Source organism: Lynx canadensis, chromosome C2 (assembly GCF_007474595.2).
Source record: "Lynx canadensis isolate LIC74 chromosome C2, mLynCan4.pri.v2, whole genome shotgun sequence".
Taxonomy (NCBI): domain Eukaryota; kingdom Metazoa; phylum Chordata; class Mammalia; order Carnivora; family Felidae; genus Lynx; species Lynx canadensis.
Window position 1 is genome coordinate 18333552 of NC_044311.2, and position 11828 is coordinate 18345379.

The window sequence follows — 11828 nt, forward strand, 5'->3', positions numbered from 1 at the left end:
GTACACAGTGTCTCTTAATTCTCTATACATGCTTTACAGGTAATAAGCCTGCCATAGATATTTTTAAGACCTACTTCTCTGCCTTTCTGAAGCCCACATTTAATAACATGGACAGATCCCAAACAGCATAAAGCATTACTAGGAAGTCATAAGCAAAACAAGGCATTTCTGACAACAATCTAACTATACAGAGTAATAAGTGGAGAGTTCTACACATTACCTAAGTAACAACTGCAATTTAAGTACTCACTCTGAAATAAAAACCTTCTCTGAGATGTGATTCCCCGATCTTTTTATTTTTAGATAACAGCCACACTTTGTAAGTCAACACACACACACACACACACACACACACACACACACACACACACACACAATATGCTGAGGCCAAACCAATTCCAAAGACAAAGACATTTCCATCTACAGAAAATTTAAAAATGGGCAGAGGAATATTGAGTCACTTTTAGTCTGTAGTATTGAAATAAGGTACCAGACGTGTAGTTAAGTACCAATTAAACATACCCAGAATGGGAAGCTCCTGAGAAGTAAAGCAAAACCATTACTCTTAGGGATTTTGGTCACAACCCAAAAGAGAAGTTAAAATGGCACCTACTATGCCAGGAAAATCAGAAGAGTTTACTATACACAAATGCAACTAAATGTACTTGAATTTTAAAGACAAAAATATAAATAATGTGGAGAATTCCATCCACTTTTCCATTCACTAAGCACATGCCTGCCATGAGTCTTGAAGTTGGAGGAGTGACTGTTCTTTCTAGACTAACCCACCTCCCAGATGTTCTCTTGGCATGTGCTTATCTTTCCAGAGCGAAACCAGAGCTTTATGATTACTATTAGAGCTGCAATGTGTTCCCCACCTATAAACCAGTCATTCTCAAAGTGTGATCCCTGGATGAAGGGCTTCAGCATCACCTACAAATCTGTTAGAAATCCAAGTTCTCATGTCCCACTCCAGATGTACTCAATCAGAAACTTTAATCAACCTCTTGGTGATACTGATACACAATAAAGCTGTTACACAGTAAAACTGGGACTGTCACAAGCCAATGTCTTTACCTGTGCTCAATGGAAGAAAATACAACCAAGGGTAATCTTAGTAAGAGAAATTTCATCTACTGCTAATTTTGAAAGCTCCTAAGAAACCAAATATAGAGGAGGAAAGCTTCCTAACTCTGAGTTTATTCTCATAAACTCATATGTAAAATATGTATCATCAGAAAAACCTGGTGCTTTTTCAAAATACATGTTTCCAAGGCCCTGCAGAAACTAGAGAAGACCCCCTCAGGAATGAGCATTTTTAATTTTTAACAAGTTCCCTAGGTAATCTGTTTCAATGTTGAAGTTTAGGAATAGGTACAATCACTGAATTAAAGCACAAATTAGTTTATAGTTTTTAAAGTTGATGTTTTCATTGACATAACTGCCTAAATACCCTTAATACATTGTGAATCCAGAGAGAAACAATTTTAACTTGGAAAGCTAGCAAATGTCGTACTACTGGGTAAAACCATGTTTTCATAAAACTTTAGAAGTTCATATCCGAAATTCCAAGTGTTAGCAAACTGCTACTTTTTTCACGTGTGTACACCCAGAATTGAATCCAAAGGAAAATATTAGTCTTCAATAAATTCCCAGAGGAAGGTCTCACAGCTATTTGTCTCATTTAAAGTACTACCACTTTAGGTGGTAAATTCACTTCCTTACATCTAAAGATGATGCAAGATGAGAAACTAATAGTTTTCCTTAAATAAGACTTTCTTGGGACTAGCATTTGAGAGAGCCATGTATGTTCACAAGGTCTTCTGACTACCTCACCTTAGAAATAAATTTGCAGAAATCAGAGCTATCCCTAATGGCTGGGCAATGGAAGGAATTAAAGCACTGACTGGGAAGGTATTGTTATGAACTACACAAAATGCACCTTCCTTTCAAAACCTCCAAAATCAAACCTAAGAAAAATTACTGAGCTAGTATCAGTCCAGTTAATATCCAATTCCTATCTTTAGGGAGTTTAACAATCATTTATGACAAGCATTTGTGCCAGGCACCATGGTATCAAAGATGACCCATCTAGAAGCAGCTACATTCTCCTAGCAAGACCTTCGACACTGATTTAGCGGTCTTAGCATCTACTCTTGCTACCAGACACCAACCTACTGTCCAGATGGTTAATAACCCAAATGGGTTACATTTTAATTTCCAAGAGAGTAATACTAATCTAATACTTCCTCAGCCTAATGAAGGGAAGTGAAAACTACAAGTCACAAAGTACCTACCAAATGCCAAGAATAAAATGACACAATTTCATGTCACATTTCAACCTCACAAGAATTAACTTCCATCATCCCATTTTTCACATGAGGAACTTAGAGAGGTTTAATATAAATACAGCTGCTAAGTGGCAGACCCAGGAGTAGAGACCCAGGCCAGAATACAGACTATCATTTCTTACTGTGAAGACCTGGGCAAGCAAGTCACTTTCGTTCTCTCTAAATCTGAGTTACCTTCTATATAAATGGGCATATCTGCCAGCTTTACTACAAGATTAAAATGAAGTGTAGTGTTCATACAAGGTGATTATTAAAGTGGTTTTTACACATAAGGTTTTTGATGATAATGCAAGAAAGGTAAAATCCCCGAACCAGCAAGTCCCAACACTTCCAGAAACAGGCAGAATGTACTTCTTAGATGCCTCAAGCTAAAATTAGCTGAGACAGTCTTCTCTATTTTTAGCTGGGAAAAAAAAAAAAAAAAAATCCCTGGAGCTGAGCCAGGTTCCCAGGCAAGGGCTTACCCAGTGGTCAACTTCAGACAAGCTAGAAGTCAATATCTAATTTTATACTGCTGGGAAGCACTTACTGTTGGCCATATATTGGGGTTTTCTTACCCCAATTCTAGGCTTGCCCATCACCAAAACCCTCCCACTCCCACTGCCCACCATCCTGGAAAGTATGCTTGAGTTCAACTCATGACTGTGCCTTGTGACTTAGAATGAAACCATCAAGAAGTTTTGGTTTTCTCATTTTAAAAGTAGGTTACTAACAATTTCTACTCACAGGATGGTAAAATAGATCTAATTGAAGCACTAAACTTCCCATTGTGTCCTGAGTGTCAGGGCTCCAGAGAACAGCATGGTCCCTTCCCTAAAAAGCCCTGTAGACCAACTGAAGAAAGAGCTGTGTTAACCATTCATTCCAGTGCAATGTGAGAGCACTGTTTCATATAAATTACTGTGAACCACTGAGGATCACACAAGAGTACTACAGAAGGCAAAGATCAAGAGGGGCAAACAAAGCTAGGGGACAATAAGTAGGGTCTTGAAACACATGCAAATTATTAAATGACGTACCATGTAAAGAGATTTAAGAAAACAAACAATGGGGTGACTGAAAAATCGGGTCTTATTTTGCAAAACTGTATTTTTGTCTCCATGCAACTTGCTAGGGTGGGGGGCACTAGTGTAATCTAGTGTCTGGCGAAAAAAAAGATTGACCAGCAAAAAGATTAAAAGACAGGAATGATGAAATTAGGAGGCTCTACTGCCACCCATCCTTTTCCGTCAGCGATGACCCTCTACCATTACAAACCAAGTGGATCCATCTCCTTCACCCCCAAGAGGACAGGACCACCAAGTTGTGCATATACCATCAAATGCTATGTGGACGTAAAGCTAATAAGGCATAAAGTAGCTTGTGCTCCCCAAGTGGACTTTCTGGATTCAAAATCTGGCTCCATCACTTGCCTGGATAGGTTAATTAACTACAATCGACTTAGCCCTTCATCTTCAAATGGTGACAACAGTACCTTCATAAAATTAACATGAGGTGTCAAAGTAGTAACATCTGTAAAGGACCTGGCACATAGTATGTACTTGACATTTACTGGTGATTATTATTTTACCATCATACTGAAGAGTTCAATCAGAAGTGTTCAAAGAAAACTAACCCTCCCTATCCTTTCTTCTTTCCTTTAATTCTGAATGTGGTATATGGACCCAGTGGTTTCCCTGTAGGTTATTTCTACACTACCTTCAGAATCCCTTAACCCCGTTGACTAGTCAAGCAACCTCCTACTTCCGAGTCTTCCCATGATCTTGATTTTTCTCTCTCCAAGTGACTTCTTTCCCCTTACCTCTCTCTGACATTTTCTTTCTAACTTAGGAGAAATACAGATTTGTAAAAACAAGAATGAACCATGTGGGAATGTTTTCCTAATTCTTAAAATGTGAGTTACAGCCAAGGTTATGAAGTTTGTGCAGTGAGTTATTTAAAGAACCTGGTATACTCACTCAGGATCTGTGACAAAAACGCATGGAGTCAATTTCTGCCACTTCACTATTTCACATCTACATTAGTCATGGATAAGACAGAGACACAGTATGTTATGAATTATAGGACAGTTAGATGAAATGGTCACTAGTTGAATGTGTATTGTACTGATACGATCATGTCAAAAAGGGATGGGTCAGAGGTGTGCCACACAGCACTCGATTTGGCTCAGCCCTGGTCAACATTTACAACCTGAAGGAAGTTAAAGGGAAAGCTTATCAATTCTCCCTCTAACAGATATATGGCAGAAATTGTTAGTATACTGGATAATACCTTGAGAAAGGTTGAACATGAAGCCAAAAGGAACAAGAGAAAATAAGGTCACTGCAAATTCCTCAACTTCAGGTCAATTATCTGCACAACGAAGGAAACCTAGCTTCAAAACAGTTCGCGTGAAAAGGTTCTAGTTTACTGCAAGGTTACTGTGAGTCAGCAAAGCGAATAAGCCACAAAAGCTCAGCCTGCCAGAGAATTCATTTGCAGCAGAATCCAAAACTCGGAACTTGGTAACGTTCCAACCGTTTCCGCAGGAGGCTATTCACTACTGGGTGCTACAGCCCAAAGGGCAACAAGGATGATGATCAAAACAACACAGAGCAAGGACCAAGTAATGAGAACTGAAAACGGAACGAGTGGGGTGGCATGTTGACTGGGGTGGTTGGTATGTTCAACAGTCACCCAAAGGAAGTTTTATTATTTGTAGCTCTGAAAGGCAAGATTAAAAGCAGTGATACTGTTCCAGGAAGGTTCAAACCAGACAAAAACTTTCTAGTCACCTGGGCTAGCCCACCTTATGAGGCTGCAGAGCTGGAAAAATTCATTCAGGCTAAAGGCTGGCTTAAAATAAATTCAATCTGGTAATTTCTAAATTCTTATCAAGCAAAAGCTGAATTCCATGAGAGTTACCCAACTTTTAAAAAATATCCTCAAAAGGTAAGCAGACTCAGAGGTAATTAAAACACAGAAAACACTTTATTTTTACTGTTGGTGGAAAACTCAAAACACGTTGGTCTTCGAGGCATGGGTTTTAGCGCACAGAACTTAAAAAATATAAACTGGCTTCTTCTGTAACCTCACCGGCTTCAGGCGTGAGGGTCATCATTGAGGGCAGACAGAAGGCCAGAAGGGAATACGGTATTGTTCTCTGGCACTGTAACAGGAAATGTAACCAAAATACTGATAAAGCCAAATTCTGTTTCTCAGGTTCAAGAAAGGTCGGCAACCAATGCGTTTAAAAAAATTAACTGAAATAAACAATGACCAGCCTTTCATAAAGTCTGGGACTCACTTAGGATCACCTGAGTCATCCTGACCCTACGTGATCTGAATGATTAGCTATGGGTGTGATCTATAGGCTCCCAGCCCTAGGGGATCTTCGAGACATTTTTATGACTTAGGGTGTGTAAGATAGGTCACGTCCTAGAGCAAACCATTTTTCTTGGAAATAGAGAAGCAGCACCACAAGGGCGAGTGCCGTTCCAAGTGCACGGCGTTGCTCGACATCGAAGCACCTCAGAGCTCTTTTAAGGAGTCTCGCGTTGGGAAGCACGAAGCCTTCCCCGAGGAACCTTTCTCGGCCAACGGTGCGCCCTGACCCCGCACTTCTTCCTCAGCATCCGCAAAGTCTGCTGCGGGTGCGTCTGCCCGGCCCCGGCTCCGCGCGTCGGGGTCACCTCCCCGACGCGAAAGCGGCAGCGGGGGCACTGCGGCGTCCGCGCCCGCCTCGGGACCGCCCGGGCGCGAGGTTCACCGCACGCGCACGCGCGGCCTCCTCCGCAGTGTGCAACCCCGCGGGGGAGGAGGGAATCGCGGCCACGTCACAGCCCGGAGGGTTCCAAGGGGGCGGGGCCTCCCGGAAGGCTGCGGCACTCCCCGCCGGCGCGCGCGCGCACCCGCCCCCACGTGTCCCTGCGGCCCCGGGGAATGTGGGTCACCGAGCCGAGCGGCCTCACGTGTCCCCGCCCGCCGCCGCCGCCTCAGCGCCCATTATGTAATGCCGCGTCACGCGCCCGCCCAGCCAACCGGCGCCCGCGCGCCGCCGAACGTAAACACAGCGCGCACGTGGCTCGCGCGGCCGGGCCATGTGAGGGGGGGGCCGGGCCGGCGCCGCCGGGCCGCGCTGCGGCGTTGCAGGGAGCTAGGAGGGCGGCCGTGGAGCGGCCCCGGGGGCGACGCGGGAACCGGGCGCGAGCCAGTACGCACCGCGCAGCAGCCCACCCTACCAGCCCTGGGGCCACCCCCTGCCGCCGCCCCGCGAAGTGCCCCAGCGGGCTCCGATCGCCCCTTCCGCCGTGCCCCCAACCTCCGCAGTCCTGCTCTTACCCGCATTCACCTCCATGGTGCCCTCCGGGAGGGGACAGAAGCTGCCCGCTTCCCGCAGAGGTGGCAGCGCCGCCTCCGCCTCAGCGCCGCGCCGCCCCGGGCTGGAGGCAGCGGTGGTCGCGGAGCCCCCTCATGGGCAGGGCGGTCGGGACGCCCGGAACCCGGGCCCCGCGGCCGGAGAGCGGGCTGCAGTGAGAAAGGGCGGCGGCGGCCGGCGAGCGGCGCTCCTCGCGGAGTCCCTGACAACAAAAGCGGCGGCGCGGCGGCTTCCTGCAGCCAGCGCACCGCGGCGGCGAGGGCGGCTGACGGGGAGGGCAGCTGCGACCATGTGACCCGCGCACACACCCCCTCCCTCCGCCCGCCCCTCTGCCGGCCGCAGCGGCGACTCCGCCCCCTCGCTGCCGCCTGCTCTCGCCTTCCCTCGTTTCTCGCTTCTTTCCTTCGTCCCCCTACCCCCCTTCCCCATTCCCCCCCCCCCGGATCCTTTCTCTTCTTTCCCCTCTTCCCTCTCCTCCAGGCTGACCTTCCCGCCACGGATTGGGAGCACCCCCCGTCACGTCCCCCTCCTAACCCCCCACATGACACCTCGGGTCACCTCCGATTGCTACCAAGGACCGCCCCGAGGCGCGGAACAGACCGGCCTTTCCGGACCCGGGGCCTCACCTCCCTACAGGTCCTGCTCTCTCACCCGACAGCCCGTTAAACGCTGGAGTCTTTGGGGGTAGATCCCATTTTTCTTCACTCTGCACCCCCTGGGTTATTTCTTCCAATCGCATGGCTTAAATGGACCTGTGTTCTGAGGATTGCCAGATTTACACTTCAAACCGAGACCTCTCTGAGCTCCAGATTTCTACTTTCAGCAGCCCATTTGATTATGCCAGCTTGATGTTCCTTAAGCATCTTAAATTTAAGGTGTGGACAGGTGTATGCATGTGTCAGAACTCAATGAATGCACACTTATGATTTGTGCATTTCACCTTATGTAAATTTTATGCCAAAAGAAGAAACTGGAAATAGATGACATGTGTGCTGAAGTATGCAGAGGGAGGCGCATTGATGTCTGCAATTGAAATGTATTACAACAGTAAGATGGGCTGACGGATGGAGGCATAGACAAATGTATAGAAGTATATTAAGATGTTAATTGTAGATGTTATATATGGGTAATCCCTGTAAAATTGTTTTCCAATTTGCTGTTTGAAAATGTTCAGTAAAGGGCGCCTGGATGGCTCAGTGGGTTGAGCGTCCAACTCCCGGTTTGGGTTCAGGTCATGATGCCGGCATGGGGGGTTTTGAAACCTGCATGGAGCCTGCTTGAGATTCTCTCTTGCTCTCTCTCCCTCTGCCCCTTTCTCTCTCTCTCTCAAATAAAAAAAAAAAAATGCTCAGTATAAAATGTTGGGGGAAATGTAATGTGTAAAACATTTTTACGTGTGCAGCACTCCTTCTTCTTCCCCCTCATCCACTGCATACTCACACATGCTTGTTTCTTCCCCCATCTCGGTCTTTACTATTTTGGTAAATCTTCCAGTTCCTGAAACCAGCAAGTTGCATTTCTTCCATACTCTCCCCACCCCCCAACTCTGCCTTCTATACCCTGTTCAATCCTTTAACAAATCTGAGCTATTCTACCTTCATAATATGTCTTCAATTTCTATGCTTCTCACCAGCAGCATTACTAATAGCATTACTCTAGACAGAACCACCATCATCTCTTGCCTGGGCCACTGTAATAATTCCCTACCAGGGAGCGGGACTGTTCCTTGTATCCACCTACAGTCACTTCTGCCTCTCAAAGTGTTATTTTTTAAATGAAAATGAGATCTGGGTGCCTGGGTGGCTCAGTCAGTTAAGCATTCGACTTTGGCTCATATCATGATCTCATGGTTCATGGGTTCGAGCCTGGTGTTGGGCTCTGTGCTGACAGCTCAAAGCCTAGAGGCAGCTGCGGATTCGGTGTCTCCCTCTCTCTCTGCCCCTCCCCCCCCCCCACACCCCATCTCTCTCGGAAATAAACATTAAAAAGAATTTTTTAATTTAAAAAAAAGGAAATGAGATAATTTTCTGCTCAAAACCCTCCTAAAAGCTTCCTATTGCACTTTGAAGAAACTCCATTGCCTTAGCCTGACTTGCAAAGCCCTGCACAAACTGTAGGCCCTGCTTCTCTTTGGAAGGCTCGCCTGCCAGCTTCTAAATGCTGTTTTCTAACCACAAAGGTCTATTTTCTTCCCTACCTCAGGGTTTTATCACTGTATGTGATGCTGATGCAAGAGTTCCCCAGGCTACACTTTGTAGCTTGCTTTTTCGTTTTATTTATCAACCACCATCTGTTTCTGTGGCCAATATGAGCAATCTAGAAGGAAGAAAAGAAATCATAAAAGAGGATATCTCTCTGAAAAGGCTACATACTGTATGGTTCCAACTATATGACATTCTGGAGAAGGCAAAGCAATGGAGAGAGTGAAAATATCATTCATTGCCAGGGGTTGGGGAGGCAGAGGGATGAAAAGGCAGAGCACAGAGGGATTTTTAGGGCAGTGAAACTGTTCTGTATGATACTACAGTGGTGGATACATGTTAAATGTATAACCAAGAGTAAACACTGATATAAGCTATGGACTTTGGATGATTATGAGGTGTCAATATATGTTCATCAGTGGTAACAAATGTACCCCTGTGGTGTGGGATATTACTAGTGGGGGCTGTGTGTGTTCACGAAGACAGAATATATATGAAAACTCTCTGTACTTTCTGTTTACTTTTGCTGTGAATGTAAAACTGCTCTAAAAAATAAAGCCTATTTTAAAAGAGAGAGAGAATACTACCATTTAAATTTGAAAAGGAGAAGAATGGAATTGAAAATAAGCTATTGCAAAGGAAATAAGACCCTGTCTCCCATAATGTCTATGAGATAAAATCTTTGTGTATGAGCCTCAGGTTTTCAAAAGGCTACCTCTTTCCTGTGAGGCCCTGTGGGTAACTATCAGAGGTTATAAAGCTATAACCCTGGTCGGTCACCAGCCACACCACTGGCCACGGGAAACATTAGGTTCGTCAGTGCCAGAGGAGGATGCTGAACAGCATCCGGGTTGGACAGTCCCCAGGGTGCTGTAGCTGCAGTGGAAATTGCCTTTAGCTACTGTCATTCCAAGGAAACTTACTTATTAACCCTGTGGAGTCTGTGACTCAGTCTGTAGGGATTCTCAGACTATTCCTAGATTTCTACCTACTTCACCTTCCTCATTCCTCTGACCCAAATAATAATTCTGCTGAATGAAGTAACTGTGTCTTCAAAATTGTATTAAAAATGCAAATTGGGGGGGCACCTGGCTGGCTCAGTCAATGGAGCATGCAACTCTTGATCTCGGGGTTGTAGATTCCCATGTTGGGGAGAGAGATTACTTAAAAAAATAAAATCTTTGGGGCGCCTGGGTGGCTCAGTCTGAGCATCCAATTCGGCTCAGGTCATGATCTCACGGCCTGTGAGTTCGAGCCCTGCGTCGGGCTCTGTGCTGACAGCTCAGAACCTGGGAGCCTGCTTTGGATTCTGTGTCTCCCTCTCTCTCTGCCCCTCCCCTGCTCATGCTCTGTCTCTGTTTCAAAAATAAATAAAAACATTAAAATTTTTAAAATATAGACTCTTTTTTAAAAATGCAAGTTATTTCCTGTGAAAGCTTCCTCATTAATCCTTATAGTCCCCTATCACCAGGGTCCTAGGAAACTAAACACAGGATAGGTCAATCTGGACGTGGAGAGGGAAGAGAAGAGCCTAAATATTAGAATCCTCTAGTCCCAAGATCCAGTAAAACAGACCAAGTGAAGTACTACAGTATGAGGACCTTGATGAAGGAGAGTTATGAGGAAAAAACAGATGGAATTTTTTTAAGTTAAGGCCAGTTAATAAACTAATTAGTTTTAGAGCGAGAGAGTGCGCACGCATGCAAGCAACCTGACTCAGGGCTCTATCCCACAACCTTGAGATCATGACCTAAACCGAAATCAAGAGTTGGACAATCAAGTGACTGGATTGAGCCACCCAGGCGCCCTAAATTAAAGCCGGTTAAAAATGTTTAAGGTCGTTCCTAATTCTAAAATGTCCTAATGATGGGGCACCTGGATGTCTCAGTCAGTTAAGCACCCGACTCTTGTTTTAGGCTCAGGTCATGATCTCACAGCAGCTTGCGAGTTTGGGCCCCCCCCCCCCCCCCCGTCTGGGGCTCTGTGCTGACATAGCGGAACCTATTTGGGATTCTCTGTCTCTCTCACTCTGCCCCTCCCGCATGTGCTCGCTCTCTCTCTCTCTCTCTCTCTCTCTCTCTCTCATGCTCACCCTCTCTCGAAAATAAATAAACTTTATATAAATAAATAAATAAATAAATAAATAAATAAATAAAATGTTCTAAAGAATACTGCAAGTTCCCAAACCATAATAACATTCCACTTCACCTCCTCTATGCCTTGGTTCAGGAGTTCTCAAACATTTTGATTTACACTCTTACAATGACTGAAGACCACAAAGGGCTTTTTTGTAGGGGTACATTTATCCATATTCACCTATTAGAAATCAAAACAAATGCTTAAAACACGAGCATACACAGCATATATGTCACAGAGCAGTGGCATCATCACATGTCAACAACTTTGGCGGTTTCCTCTGCCACAGCAAATTGCGATTGCTAGGGATCGTGATATTTGTGATGTACTTTCTTCCAGGCTCCTTTTTTCTTTACCGTTCCGGTCAAAGCTTCTGTATCGTCCCTCAATTCTGTATCAAAGTGTGCATTTACTCTAAATTCAAAAATTTGTCTATACTTATTTTTTAACTAGAAAAGTAACTTAATTACATTATGACTAAATAATAAACATTCGATTTAAATACCAATTATGCCTTGCATATGTATCACTAGGTGAATCGTATCTTCTCATTTTGTCTTCATAAAATATTCAAAGAAATATTCTATCTGTGCATAGAAAAAATGTCAAGATCAGGGATGTGTTTATGTGCAATATAGAGACAATGCACACATCCAGTACGCACTAGGATACAATAACAATATCTTACAAGATACAATGGTTAAAGTGAAATATAGTCCTACCAAAAGAGTCAGCTTTGTTTAACAGAAAAATATTTTTACACTGTTCCCGTTTTAAAATTTA

The 11828-nt window shown here is 44.6% G+C and overlaps 1 protein-coding gene across 1 annotated transcript in view; it reads right to left on the reverse strand.

Annotated features, from left to right (window-relative positions):
* Positions 1 to 6901, reverse strand: part of NR1D2 (nuclear receptor subfamily 1 group D member 2) — a 29595-nt gene extending 22694 nt beyond the window's left edge. Inside the window, exon 1 of the mRNA XM_030329334.1 lies at positions 6672 to 6901. Coding sequence (XP_030185194.1) covers positions 6672 to 6687 — 16 coding nt within the window. The 5' untranslated portion in view covers positions 6688 to 6901. The remainder of the gene's footprint in view (positions 1 to 6671) is intronic.
* Positions 6902 to 11828: the final 4927 nt, after the last annotated feature.